The sequence below is a fragment of the Anticarsia gemmatalis genome, chromosome 8, assembly GCF_050436995.1.
Source record: "Anticarsia gemmatalis isolate Benzon Research Colony breed Stoneville strain chromosome 8, ilAntGemm2 primary, whole genome shotgun sequence".
Taxonomy (NCBI): Eukaryota; Metazoa; Arthropoda; class Insecta; order Lepidoptera; family Erebidae; genus Anticarsia; species Anticarsia gemmatalis.
Genome location: NC_134752.1, coordinates 2,123,407 through 2,139,449, shown reverse-complemented (window position 1 = coordinate 2,139,449; position 16,043 = coordinate 2,123,407). Strand labels below are relative to the sequence as shown.

The following is a 16,043-nucleotide window of genomic DNA, read 5'->3' as shown; positions in this document are numbered from 1 at the left end:
TTTACCGACTGCAAAAATGGTTATGTAAATATCTGTTATGGAAATTAGCAGCATTTTTTATAATCTTTTCATATATATTAATAACTAACATAAGTTATTAATCAAAAATGCTGTAAAAATAGACTTACAGTTTCAAAATCATTAACTTGACACTTCTATTTCTAAGACAATAGATCATGAATCAAACCTATTTATAAAGATTTTACTTTGTGTTCCTCAAATAATAGCCGTTATAAATGTCAATACTTTCATAAAGTTTTCAGTGGAAGTTATTTGGTCAGTTTGTACGAGTTTCAGTCAATATGACGCAACTTGTGCTACTTGTATTGTGTAACAGATGAAAGATAAGTTTGTAACTGAAACAGTAGCTGTAATACAAAAGGATTGTATAAGTAAAGGTTATATTTGGTTACTTAATAAGATCTTTGGTCAGAGTGGTGTTTTTCGTTGGCAAATTTAGTTGCGTGGTACATACCTACCACTATCCACACTATATTGACCAGCTAGCTAGTTATCGAATAATTTTGTATGAAAATATAATCAGCGCCTCTACCGGGCGCCGTGAAAACTATTTTTATTTTTGCGTTATATTTTAATTGTTTAACACTCCTTACTTAATAGTACCGACTGTAGATAATTGCGCTATGGGTTGAGTCAGTTTGTTCTTATTTATTTTTTAAGGTTAATTTGTACTGCTTAAATAGGTTAGACCAAATTAAATGATAAAATTTGTAATAATTTACTTTTATAACTAAGTTCTTTGGTCTCTGTCAACAAGGCGTAATTTTCGTAAATCGTTATCTAAGCAAAGTAAACAAACACAACTTTGTCGGACAGACCTATCTATGTATTTGTTCCGTTTTGCCGCCCAAACAGCTTAGCTAATTTAAACATAGCTACCAACAACTCGTACATACTTACATAGGAGGGTGGTAGATTATACCTACTGAGGGTATGTACAAATTACTTAAAATAACATAGAAGCGTAATTACAATCTTGTTATCAAGGCGACAGTGGGTGGCCAGTTGTTTACGTACCATCAATTTAATGTATCCCACACCTACATTGTTATTTAACTTACCACAGGTAAATAATGATCTAAGAGTGATTCATTGTCCTCGTAAAATGGGTCGCTAAAATACGTAGGATCTAAAAACAACCTCGTAATTTTAAATGACGATATCAACGGTAGGAAGCCTAATAAGTACTAAAATCTCGGCCAAAAGGTTTTGTAAAGGTGTTTCTTTAGAATATTTTATGAGACCTTGTTTATTGGTTTCACTCAATTTGATAAATTTAGATTACGAGGCAAGTTGTAAAATGTTAAGTACTTATTTAATTATTAGTATTCAAATAAGCTGTGCTCAAGGTCTGTTTTCTGTCATTATCGGCTAACGAGAACATGAAAGCTGTTGGGAAATGTAGTATGAAAAACGAATCAGCGCCCCTAGCGTATTTAGCAATAACTAATTTTTCTATGTAAAATATTTGTAGCAGCATTTCTTCTCGGTAACTTAGTTAAAATGTTGGGTAAATATAAATCTCCTAATATCTTCCTACCCATAGTATAATTAGGTACCAGGGAAACCATTGATCAAGGCAAATGTGACTGGCACGTTAGAATAATTTTGTGTTAACTATTCTAAAATTATATTTGTCATAGTAACAAACGATTTTATTTTTATCCGTAGAGCCCTTGTTTGTTTAAAACTTTTGACAGATTGAATATGACACTTATGTAATATATTATTTTCTTACGCTCGTTTTCACAAATTGTGAGTTTAGATAATTGTTATTAAAAATATTATTTTAAAAGCTTTTTGATGTATATTATTTACGTTACTTAATTTTTCATTATGATATAATATAATTTGGACCAGGAAAATGGGTTTTATTACAAAAATTGGGAAAATATACTTTTAACATATTATGAAAAAAAAACGCTAATTTTATTTGGCCATTAAGGATATTTGATATCGTTTATATTTTAGTCATTTAATTCCACTTATTGGATAAGGGTCTTGTCGCTATGAGTACGGAAAAATTTCAATGTCACCTCCTCTTCTGAAGGTCATGGCTCATAAAATTACGATGATACCCATCGGTTTTTTCTGTTAAGGCCTGTTCTGATTATAGGGAGACCGCACTCTGGCTGCTTTTAGTATTGGCGATCACTGAAACGCGTTGCATCGCCTATTAAAACGCTAATACGAGCGATTCTGCTAAACAATACCGTAGCGCGATTCTGTACAGTCGGTATCGAGTATCAACAGTTTGACATTTAAAATGTACTGCAAACATATTTTCTGGCCAATTATCATTCAAAATTACTAGCTTGCCTTCTAAAGGGCTAGCCAGTTGTCGATAGTCGATAGTAGAAGAGAATCGCGGTACTGCTTACGTAGATGTTTGTGCGCTAGTCAGGAATTTTTGTGAAAACGTTTTTAAAACCTATTCAGGCAGGATCACGCTTAAGTCTTGAAGAGGTCTTGTAGTTTGTAGTAGCACCTTCACCAATAAAAATATACTGAAAGTACACCACCATGCTGCAACCATGTTTGTAGTTATGTAAAGATTTCATACTGATTTCGCAACAGTATATACAGCGTCATATCGGAAATTTCTATCCCTTTTTAGAAATATCTTTACGAGTGATAGATAAATTCAGCTATAAATAACATATTACGATACGTTCGTTCATAAAACGCGTGTTATACTGTTATCTTAAAATGTTGTAACAATAAATTGATAATAAATTTATGGTTTGACCGATTACCGTGACTGTTAATATGTAACCAACGGTTTATAAATGGATTATGTAAAGTTATTAATATACCTATCACATTACGATTCTTCTTCTTCGTTCAAGAAGAACATTATGATTGTATAAATAATTGCTATACCTATGTATGGTACCTTGACGAATGCAGTCTCACGTGTACAGAGTGTATATATGCAAACTACTTTAAATATTGAAGATAATCTTTACTATCAGAAAAAAATCTTTTAGAAATAAAAATTATACCTGCCTTTCCCCCTATGTATGGACCATTGTTTTCTGGAGACAGAGAAATTTGCCTCACAAACAAGTGATCGGAGGCTCCAGGCAACTCTACTAATGACTTTTTAAAGAAGATGTGTATTTAAAAATAGCATGTAAAGATTTATTTCTAGCTGCAAAGTAAAAACATTTAAGATTAAATCATGCATGTCTGTGAGATCTTTAAACAGTTCTTGAAGGGATGAATAGATTGCATAGTAAGTAACACACACTTTGACAGCGGGAAGAACTCAAGACCCAATTGCTCCCTTGTTCCGGAAAGAGACCCTTGCTCACTAGACGAACGGTAATAATTTAATATATTTTATAAATCCTTTCCGCATATTTGTACTAATATTTTATATTTAGATCGGTTGGCTTATATGGATTACAGGATTAAATACTAAAGAGGCGCTAAAATATTTACTAATCTGATTACAGTTTTCCTTATTTCCTATTATCTTTGACATACTGATCTATTAAGCCCAGCTTAATGCCCTAGTCATTATGAAAAACAGTTATTTGGGTTCGAAATACATTCCGAAAATTAAGACTTATTGCCGACTTTTAAGGTACCTTCCTACAAAGACACTTAGTTGAAATATGAGGTCACCCGTCTCTGGGATGTCCGTGTTAAAGATTGCTTAACCAAGAAATCACCTACTGGTAAGCTGGCTGGCTATAATCGTCAACTTGTCATAGTGAGTAGTTACATAACTAGAATAATAAATAAATAATATTATTGGACAACTCACACACAGTCATTTGATTCCGAACTAAGCAGAGCTTGTAATATGGTAACCAAATAACTGATAAACATACTTATATACTTCTAAATACTTACTTATATTGATACATTAACATCCAGGCTCAGAACAAATACTCGTGCTCATCACACAAAGATTTGTCCCGGGTGGGATTCGAACCCACCACACCATAATATGTGTCCTATAGTTTTAGAATAGTTAGTAACTCAATGAAACAGACCCTTAATACATTAGGGTCGTAGGATTAGTATATATTTTACGGCTGAGATCGTATTGTCTAATTGGATTAACCTAAATGTCAGATTAAATGCGTATCAAGTGTTTTGAAACCTTCCAGTCGCGAAAGGATATATGATATACTAATGAATAGACCAAAATACTCTGATTGCCTAAAGGATCTTAATTGTACCTCAAAGTCTGCAAATAGGGATAATGGTATTAGAATCTATTACCTACTGTATGTTTTTTTATATGTGGCACAGTCGGTAATGTACCTGACTGCTGGTCATGAGGTCTCGGGTTCGAAACCCGGGTCTAACAAATAGTTTTTTTCTAATTTGAATTACAATGTTTCCGAATGTAAGCTCACAGCGTGTCTGGTCTATAATCAGACCAGGGAACATAAGTTCAGTAGTTTTAACATCACATAAATCCGTCCAAACAATTTTTTTCGTCTTTAAATAACTAGCTGAACCGCACAGCTACGCTCACGAACTTGCTTAGCATTTCCTTTTTGTTATTTTCTCTCTATAAAAACCTCTCTCATGTCTTAAAGACAATTTGACCTTGCTTGCCTGAGAGTTCTTTAAAACAGCTCTTGAAGATATGCAAAGTGTCCAACCTGCACTTCACCAGCGTGATGAACTCAAGGCCTTAATTACCTCTCCCTCATACACAATGGCCACCCCGATTAGTGCCGCTCAACATTAAGCAAAGGAGCCGATGGAGACAAATTATGAGGGGAGTCACGATCCTCAGCAGTGAGGGAAACGACTGAAAAGTGCTGTAATGAGTCCTCTTAGTGACTATCGTTGAAGTTCATCAGAGAAATACGACGGCAATGTGCTCGTGGAGGCACGAACGTGACTTGAATGAAATTGCAACTTAAACTTTACTATACTACTTATTCTCTCATAAAGTTTTGAAAGATGATTTCAAAGTACTACCTAGTTGCTAGCTTCCTATAAGATTTATTAACACCTAGTATATCCGAAATTTTTTATCGTTTGGTAAGAAGTCAACTTAGTGTCAAAATCGTTCAAGCCGCTCGAAAGGCTTTTGAACTTGACGACTGTTATTTTCAAAGACCCAATTACAAAATTTCTCGATAGCTAGTCGGTAGTCGATACTCGATAGTTGTCAGAATCGCGCTACTGTAGCGCGATTCTGTACAGTCGGTATTGTCGAGTATCGAAATTTTGACATTTAGAATATACTGCCAAAATGTTTCCTACGACGCCCGTCAGAGGCGCTGATTAGATTTTCATATAAAATTTTTCGGTGACAGGTAGTCGATAGTTGTACAGAATCGCGCTAACGATCAGGCCTCTGGCGGGCTCCGTAGGAACTGTTTTGGCGGTACATTTTAAACATCAGACTCTCGATACTCGACAGTACCGACTGTAGAGAATTTCGCTACTGGTCCATTAATATATTATTACTATATGCCATCACAGTCATCCCTGACCTGGCGATTTGGCCGGATGTGACATATGACCTAAATTCACTCTGAGATTGGACATTTATGATAATAATAGGACAGTAATTGATTTCAGAATGGTTAGTTTCACCAGTTAACTGGACCTGGCAGCTATTATCAAAAACAAGTGAATATTTATAATCTTATGGCCGGCTACGGCGCCCGGTTTCAATGAAACCAGCCACCTGTGTAGTACTTTATATATAGTGTCCATGTGTGTGCACAATACACACTCTTTATTCCCTTACTCTCATAGCCCGGTGAGACGTCTAAACCGACACGACCAGTGAGGGGTCAGGTGCGGGACCGACGGCTTTACGTGCACTCCGAGGTACGGAGGCCTCAACTCCTAACTCCGGGCAATATCTAAAAATTCTTGTCAGAAAAACTCGGAAGATATTTAGACTTTTTGGTACGACCCAGGATTCGATCCCGAGATATCTGCATGGTAGTCGCATACACTACCGAATGCGCCACGGCGGCAGTGGATATTAAGAAAAACAGTTTGAGACAAATAAATTAAAATGTACCACGTTTTGTTAACCTTATTAAATAAATAAATAAAATAGCCATCAAATTAAAAGATATGACCACAAACAGTATTCTTTGGTTTTTAATTATATCTTACCACTTACAAATTATAAAAGAAATCTTATTTTTTATCTGTCACTAACAGAAATTGCTTTTTGTAAACAAATTACATCCCTTTCATACTTTTTACAACAGGAAAAAAGGCGTGAAATATAAAAAATGAGTTTGTAACCAGATAAATAATGAATATATTAAAATACTCCTTAATACAAAAAACATTAAGTGTAGCGACACACCTGCTGAACCTTTAGCGTCGAATCTTCTCCGACGGAAGGATCAGTGCAACAACTACCGCCACGTTATTCGGCTGATGTACCATAGGTGACTTACATAACATAGTGAGCGTGTTTAACGAAATGTTCGGCGCCGAATGTTTCGGAGGTGCGTCACTTCACGTACGTCGTACATGCATAGGAAAACAGGGTACGAGTTGAGTTCACTTCACATTGTTAGGCAGTGAAAATACATCATTATATCTAATTATTATTATGTTCCAAACACACAAAATACTTTCTTTTACCGCGAATACAATGCAAATAAAGTTGCGGAAGCAACCGGTAAATATATAATGAAATTGTAATACAACTCTCCCGAGACAGTGATATAACAAACCGTAATTCAAGATTCAAGTATTTCTCTTTACCTCATTGTAAAGGAAACGCAGCGAGAGAATGTTGATATTGCTAGGACCTTGCCAATGACTTCTACTTTTAGAATTCAATTGACTGTTTGTAGGAAAAGCTTAGCGGTATATTGATCTGAAGTAAAAGGGTTCAAGTTCAAATAGTATTGCGAAATTCAACTTTTGACGAGAAATGGGAAAACGTTGCCGAGCCGATGGGTTATTTTACTCGTAGAAGTTATTTATTATAAGAAGAAGTTATTTGTTATAAATAATTTGAACGCTCTATAGTGCAATCAAAATAAGATCATTTATTCATTCAGGTCAAATGTTGACACTATGAATGAAAGTGGTTAGGTACAATTACTGAATCTTTGGTGGTAGATTCGAGATTTCTCGGAAAAGGGGTAGTTAGAGCCTTACGAGAAGAGCTAGAAACTCACGGCCACACTTTTCAATCACCAGAAGATTGATAATGTGGCTTATACAATAATTGATCATGTGAGAGGTACAACAGTCAGCGATGTGCATTAAACATCAATAAATTTAGAAAAATATAAAACTAGTACCTATAAATCACTAATCATAGGTTTTGAATTTCTACTGACAGGACGTGATAATTCAACAGGTTACACAGATTTCAAGTTAGATACTACTACTATGCAGTCATACTTGCCTTTATCAAGTCCCACGAGAGTTCTACAAAGTTTCAAAGACAATGTTCAAACTAGAATCTAAAGTTCCTCCAACTGGTAAATGACTGCTTGACAAATTGATCTCAAGCCATCAATAAATTAGTGGAACTACTAAACAGTTCATGATATCTTGTTAAATGTTCAAGGTTACGCAACATAGTTTGATAATCATTGTTGTATGGTATTTAGTTCGTCGTTTTACGATAGACAGAAAAGCGATTTCCTGGCATTATTGACAATCCTGTAGATATCGAGAATTTGTGTGTGTAAGGCAAATTAGCGCCCCTAGCGTATTCCGCATGAACTATTTTTGCCGAGTATGTCAAACAGTCCCGACTTGATAGTGGTGTGTATTGGAGAACTCAATGTTTGAAAGGTTGTGTCTTTATAAGGTTAAATATAGGAAAGTAAATAGGAAGGCACAAAGGAAATATCCTAGATTGGCATTCTGATTTTCTTCGTAACCGTTATATAGGAAGGGAAGGAATTTATTTGGCAAATCCTTTATTATCTTACAGATGAATTATTATAGTCACACATATAGTATATTGTTTTAGGATCCATATAAATATTTACTAAGCTCGTATAAAACCGGGGAGGTTGAGAGTCTGGAACTCTAAAGATTGTATTGCCTAGGTGTGTCTAAGCAGAGCGTGATATCGGTTATAATATAACAGTTCTCAATAAAACAAATAAAATTACATCAGTATTAAAGACCTTCATGAGTTATCAATTTAAAATTAGAGATGACTACTAGCAGATAGAAAAGTCTTTACTTTTTATGTGTAAACATTTCCAACGTAGGTAGGTCTAGCCCAATGTTTGAAGACGGTCAATATAGACTGTCTGACGACTGACAGTGGCATAAATCTAGGATTACGTGGAGGTCTCAAGAGGGACGTGTTGATATACTTATATTACGTCAGGGGCTGAGGGTCAGTGACCGATGTCACAATTGATGGACTAAAAGGATTAAGTAGTTTATTTATTAGTCTTTAAAAGATGTATCTGTTGTTTATATGCGACTACTGTAGCACGATTCCCTTCGCTTCTATCAAGTGGCAAGCGTTTCACATTTAAATTGCTCAATGATCAGTTTTAGCAGAATACGCTAGGGGCGCTGATCATTTTGTTATAGTTTGTAGTTATCTTCTTAGCTAAGAAAGCTCTTAGGTGGTATATATTAAATAAATGTATGGCTAAAACCTGAAATTTTCTCCAACTTTTTCTGAACATTTTTTTCAATAATTTTTTTTTGAAACTTTTAGAAAGTAAGGCCTTAAAACCACAATACATATTTTTTATTACTATTTTTCTGTTTTACTTTTTTCATTAAGTATTTTGATCTATGATTCTCATTAATTTTCACATTTTTCCACGGCGTTTGTAATGAAATACTTCGCCCAGACTGATCTATTATCTTTTGTTAACGAGATGCAATATCTCATATATCTTTATTATTAAGCAAATTACAATATGAATAAGTTTTATTTGTAGACAATATTATTGTCATAAATCAAATTATTCTCGCCATCGTGTGCAATAATGGTTGCAATGATGTAGCAATTAACAGATATTGTTTGAATATGACATTTATTTTGGAAATAAGTAATAGATTATATTTAACAGTTTATAGTTAGATGTCAGTTCGTAAAAGAGGAAAAAGCCAGCACCCTGACTGTCGTATAAAATCTTCCTTGTCTTAGTTGACAACTAGAACGACATTTTACCAGTCCTTTAAAGCTTACACCAATAAGTGTACCGATGTTCCGTTCAGTTCGGTGGACTCGACACCAAACTGTGGAATTTTGTATCAAAAGGATACTTAACTCACTGATAATTTACTGACGGATTAAAGTAATAAAATGAAACTTATGCGCCATTAAGTATGGAAAGAGACGCCTCTAATCCATCTAGAAAAAAAAACTAGCATTTTGCTACATACGCAGTTTATAAGCAAAAAACAACTAACGACATTATTGTTTAATTTTAAACGAGAATTAAAGAGATTATGCAAAATGATATATTCAGGGATGAACGCGTTAATACCCTTATCATAATTATATTAACCTTGCAACGTGAAAGTTTTAAACTAGGAAACGCAATTTCCATGAATAAATGCACGTTAGGACAAGCTTTTAACTAAATAATAACTATTACTTTAGTTTCGTAGCAGTCAAATGCCGATTGCGACGAAATTGGGCCTTAATAAGTTTTAATGAAGTCATTCTTTGGCGTGGAAAGTGATAACTATCGTCAAAGTATTTAAACTGACCGAAGGCTAAACATAATAATAATAATATAATCTTACTTGCATGCACCTGTAGCACTATATTTTACTGTCGAGACTATGACATTTAAAATCTATGTAAATAATAGTTTTTACGGCAAACACTAGGGGCGCTGATCAGTTCTTCATACAACATTTCTCGATACCTCTTCCCTTGTCGAAAGTCGATACCGGTAGAAAATTGCCCCTGTTTTGCTCTTGGGTTGTTAAAAATTATTAAAATTTTCTTACAGATATAACTGCATTTAACAAATAGCTTTATTAATATGAATGAAGCAAGCGAGTAATCTTAATTTAAAGTCTTACTTCAGACAGTGCGTTGTAAAGTGAGATCAAGGGTTAGAGCACGTACTCAAGATAAATACGTTGGAAAACTACCAGCTACTTACGTGGAAAATTCTATTTCAATATGTTTGTAAGACTGCAAAGACTAGGGTGAAAAGGAGACGTGGAGATCGATTGCTTACTTTATTGAAAGTTTAAGTACGCATTGCGATGAGTCTTATTTTTTGAGTAGGAAATGATAGAGTGTAAACGGTGAGTATCGTAAGTTAAAAACCGGCCAAGTGGTAATTAATTTAATCTGTATTTTCTATGCTACCGGCCCTCATATAGAAAAGAGTCTTATTATGTTCTTTTCGAAATTTAATTCTGCTTACAACTCAATCGTGTTCGTAGTTTAAGTGTTAAAGACTACGAGATAGGCAGTTTTTTTCGCTTTTATAATTGTTATGAATGGCTCGCGTCTAATCTTACTCTTCACTGTACAAATCCAGACATCTTCAGAACAGTCTATATTTTCTCAAAGCTACTCATTTTATCTCAACCTGAAATGTCACGTTCACACAAGTCCTCGAGTACATTTCAAGTTCAAAGGTGTTAAATCTTATTCTAGTTATATAATACTTAGGTAACTCATCAAATCTCTGATAGATTTGATATTCAGTAGCGCGATTCTCTAACGACAATCGACTAACTATCGGAAAATTTTGTATGAGATCAGCACCTCTAGCGGCTGCCATAGGAACTATTTTTGCAGTATTTAATGTCAAACTTATACTCGAAAGTACCGACTGTAGAGTCGCACTGCTGATATAGTTTTTTTTATTTAGCTTGTACCGTCCCACTGCTTGGCAAAGGCCTCCCCCACTTTTTATCCAACCCTCTCTATCTCCTGCTGTGCGTGTCCAATTAATTAGAGTTTACGTAACTTCAATTCAATAACCATTATACAATAATGTTATACTAAGTTTTGCTAGAAAAGTTCTTGACAAATCTCCAAACTTCAATACTAAACTAGAGATAGAACTGATCTCTAAGTATAAAAGGGCGTTTGAAAGGTTTTAGGGAATCACTTATCAGGTATTTAGTCTACAAAAAAATTTAACAATTCTTAGAAATAATACCAACTTTAAAGCCAAATATCACTTTGAACACACAAACGTGACCATCATCAATGTTTAAATGACACTTTTAGATACATCTCAAAAAAATTACAACCTCTTTCTTCTTTTTGAAATTGGTTAAAACGTTTTATATAGATTGTTGGCAATCACAAGTGAACAGTCATAGTCTAATTTATATTAATTGGAGGTTTGTTTGAAAGCAAATAATTATGTCAGTGTTTGTTGTTGAAATAGAGCGTAAGATTGTTTATAATTCAGATACAATTACGTAGACATGAGAGTCGCGACCTCAGACCACAGCGCTGCTAACTTTAAACGAAAGTTACACAACATTGTCTGACTTGAAATTTATTTTATATAAACAAAACCTTGTAGAGACTTTATATAAATTGAGTCTGAAGTGTGGTTAAGGCTCGCAGCGGAGGTATCGGATCGGAAAGGAATCGTCACCGCCCCGCCATTTTACTTGACGACTAACAGTTGTTCACTTTACGTAATCCTACGTTCACAAGGAGTCGTGTCTTACTTAATCTGTAGGATGTTATTTCTTGTAGGATCCATGTCAGTGGCAACTGTATCTCTATGGAAAAGTTCACACAAACATTAGCCGCCTTTACACAAGACACTCTATCGCCCGTTCTTAGGAGCGTACAGGATTACGCGCGGGAAAGCAACGCGGTCTTTCACGTGCGATTGTTGTTTCATGCGCGATAGTGTGTGTGTGTTAAGGGGGTGCTATTCAATTTTAGGATCTTATAACTGAATGATCGTGTGAACGCTTACTACTGCACTTTACTGGTAAATTAAAGAGTAGCTCTGTCCGTCTCCATTTATAGCTAAAACTACAGATAAAACTATATTAGTAGCTAGCTAAAACTTCTAAATCGATTTAGAAGTTTATCAAGGCTAAAACATACAATAATACCTCAAAATAAGTTTAGGCTCCTTGAATATTTCAAAATAGCACTACTTCTTTTTGTAGTAATATCCATATTGAACGTAGGTCTGGGCTAAAAGTTAGATAAAATCGAAAAACAACAGCATAAACATTATAAATATGTATAAGTTGTTTCATTCACTATTCCTCTACTTAAAATAAACGTTTATGTAACCTTTCCAATAAAGAACTCAAGATTCTCTGAGACCCAGACTTCTTGTGTAAACATGTGAAGTGGTGGTAAGGCCTTCGAGTAAATTAACTTAGTTAATCAGTGTGTTAACTAATGGTTTTTTTAAACCTATTAATGTCTTACTGTTTGACATGGGAAACGAGGTAAGGATAAGACCTTGAGATGACACTGACTAAGTGCTAATTGAGGACTTTTCATGCCCTCAAGAAATGTGTTACAATTTTAAACTTGCAGGGTTTCATTACGTTTTCCTTCACTTTTAGAACAAGTGATTATTATAACTTACTAGCAGACTCGCGCAATTTCGCTTGCGTCACATAAGAGAGAATGGGTCATAATTTTCCCCGTTTTTGTAACATCTTTTACTGGCACTCTGCTCTTATTGGCCGTAGCGTGATGATATATAGCCTATAGCCTTCCTCGATAAATGGGCTATTTAACACTGAAATAGTTTTTCAAATCGGACTTGTAGTTCCTAAGATTAGCGCGTTCATACAAACAAACAAACTCTTTAGCTTTATAATATTAGATAATAATAGGTGTATAGATACACACATACAAAACTTCGAAAAGTCAATGATGTTGTCTTAGATTCGAACCGTCGACCACTTGCATGTAAGCGCATACTTATTCCACTCGGCTACAGCTGTTACCTAATAAAATAAACGTTTATTTAACCTTTGCTAAGATGTAAAGTACTCAAGATTCTCTGAAGGAATCAGTTCTTGGGTAAACATGCGTAGTGGTTGTAGAGCTTTCGAGATAATTAACTTTGTTGATTAGTTTACTAACTAACATTTTAATAGACAATAGACAATCTATACTAATATTATAAAGCTGAAGAGTTTGTTTGTTTGATTGTTTGTTTGTTTGAACGCGCTAATCTCAGGAACTACTGGTCCGATTTGAAAAATTCTATAAGTGTTAGATAGTCCATTTATCGAGGAAGATTATAGGTTATATATCATCACGCTACGACCAATAAGAGCAGAGTAGCAATTAAAAATGTTACGAAAACGGGGAAAAGTATGACCCATTCTCTCTTATGTGACGCAAGCGAAGTTGCGCGGGTCAGCTAGTATATTTTATACTAGAATTGCTAATCTTTGAGTACCTAGAAGTAGACTATTGACAGGTTTCAATATGCTATCGTTGGTAATTGATAGCTTGGTAGCTAGGTTATGTAGATGTGTTTTGTTTTATTTATCTTTGTTACCGTGTTCGAACTACAGCTCTTTCCTTAGTAGAATGTTTATTTTGAAAACAACCTGTTGAGTACGTATCGTTTCGATCATCTTGTTGTAGTTAAGAAAGTTGTTTCTTGATTTGGCTCTTGGTGACCGTTAAACTTACATATGTACATAAAATCACGCCTGTTTTCTACAAAAGTAGGCAGAGACCAAAGAACAACCATTTATTATGTTTTATTTTAATCGTGTCATAATTATTCGCTTAAGGTAGGTAAGGGTACTAAACAACAAAGTTTTCCATATTATTATATCTAATTTGATGTTTCTTTGTTTCAGAAACCTCCAATGATGGACCAAACGTGAATACTCCATTCAAAATGGCTTACATCACAGCAATATACATCTTTATACTCCTCATAAAAGTCGGTCTATCAGAAGATGACGTACAAAACATCGACAGCATAGAAAACTTCATCGAACATGACAACCGGACAGACTTATACGAAGACATCATCAATACAACAGTAGTTGAAACAAAACCTGTTATAAACGAAGGGAATTATAAAAAATGTGAAGTTTTAAACATAACGGTTGATGAAGATTCAGATTATATACAAACGAATTCGTTAGAATCGGTTTATTTGAATAATATTCATTCAAGTTTAACTTCAAATTTGATTGAAGAGAAATTGTCAGTTGATAGTATGGCTATAGAGGGAGTTAATTTGTTTGATGTGGTGAATAGTGATTGTGGAGGTGCTACCGTGTGTCCTAACGTGAGTGGTGATTGGAAAGATGATAAGACTATTACTGTTGGATTTCTTGGAGCTTACGGGTGGAGTCAGGTGAGTTAAAATATAATTAGTAATTACCTTAGTTTTTTAAGATTGCTACACACATATTCGATTCGGCACGTTCGGTTCGCCAATTTTTAACAAACAATAAAACCGACTCGACTCCTTTGCTCGGCTTGTGCCGATTAGGTTCATCTACACATATTCGGGTTTGCCGCTTGGCGAGGCCGATTTATGCCTTACCGATTATGTATGATAGTAGAAGGGGCTCGTGGCTAATACACAACAGTCGCGTGGATCGATTTCTTGAATGAAGTTACGCTCATTATGTTCAGTATGGTCAACCGTCCACTGACCAACCTCTGCAAGCGTAGCTTAACCTAAGAGATTAATCAGCATTACTCTTATTAAAAATATATGTTTATGCTATTTATTGAGAGTTTCTGTAGGATAGTTTTTGATCATAATAATTTGAGGTTTAATGTTTCTTTGAAATTGTTAAAGTTTCAAGATTATTTTGTCAAAGAGAATTTTATAATATCGGAAGTCACTTCAAATGTTGACAATTAAATTGGTAGTTGTTAAGTTAAAGCCAAATGCTTCCGGCGTTAACAAGTTTGACAGTAAGTAAACAACTAAGAGAAAATTTCTCGTATAATCAACACAAGTTATTGAACAGATTGAAATTTCCCTTTCAATTAACCTCCATAAATTATCATAGTATCTTTACAAAACTTACACCCTTTTTAGTGTTCCGTAGCTGGCCGTAGACGGAACCCTTTGTCTGTTAGCAAAAAACTTTTAATAATATACTCAATAGTTTTTCTTGCAGTTTTTAATATATCAATATTTATTTTAAGGTAATTTTCTGAAGAAGTTTCGGTGCATAATTTGTTGAGTTTAACCTGTTCTCTTTTGGCGATGATAGCGACCAGTACAATGCTTGTTGCTTGGTATTAGTAGCGCGATTCACTACAGTCGGTACTGTCGGATATCGAAAGTTCGACCCTTAGCAAGTACTGCCAGAGGCGCTGAACAGATTTTATACAAAATTTCTCGATGACAGGCCGGTTGGCGGTAGCCGATAGTAGTAGAGAATCGAGCTACTACATTATGTATGTTGCTTTGTATTAGCCATTTGGTAAAAGCCCAACTTTGTTTTGAACAAAAGACTGCAGTCGGGACGGGCAAGTAATTGACCGTTGTCGTCGTAGGAGTAGAAATAAGTGGGCTTCGGACGGTTGTCTGTATAGTTGTATATACAGTGATATGTTCAGTTACGATATAGTATATTAGGATAGTAGCGTAGTATATAGGCATTTTATTTCTACTTCTACGAGTGGACAAGAAATGCCTTTTGTTATAAGGCTGTTTGTAGCGTCCTTTTAATTATGGTTTTCTTATCGGACCTGCAATAGATTTAACCCAAGCAATCCTTTGAGACCGACGTCATAAACTGACATTTTCGGGACTCCTCTGTGAATAGTTATTTATTTAAGACAATAGTAACAGCGCGGTTCTCTACAGTCCGTACTATCGAGTATCCAGAGGTTCACATTTAAAATGCACTGCAAGAATAGTTCCTACGGCATCCGCTACGCCGCTAATTAGGTTTTTATACAATTTTTTTGTTGTTGTCGTTAATCGATAGTAGTAGGAAATTGCCCCTCAGAAGATACAAATAAAAGGAAATTTTATTTATTTCATGTTTCATATGTGCTATTAGTACATATGATTACAGGTTTTGTTATTTTGATAGGTGATTAGCGAATTTATTTAATTGACTTATTTTGAAATCACATGTATTTATAGCCAGCC

General features: G+C 34.7%; 1 protein-coding gene across 1 annotated transcript in view; it reads left to right on the top strand.

The window, feature by feature from the left end:
- The first annotated feature begins 13,808 nt into the window (after window positions 1-13,808).
- Window positions 13,809-16,043, top strand: part of Gyc32E (Guanylyl cyclase at 32E) — a 117,807-nt gene continuing 115,572 nt past the window's right edge. The window contains exon 1 of the mRNA XM_076117440.1: window positions 13,809-14,276. Within this exon, the coding sequence (XP_075973555.1) occupies window positions 13,809-14,276 (468 nt within the window). The remainder of the gene's footprint in view (window positions 14,277-16,043) is intronic.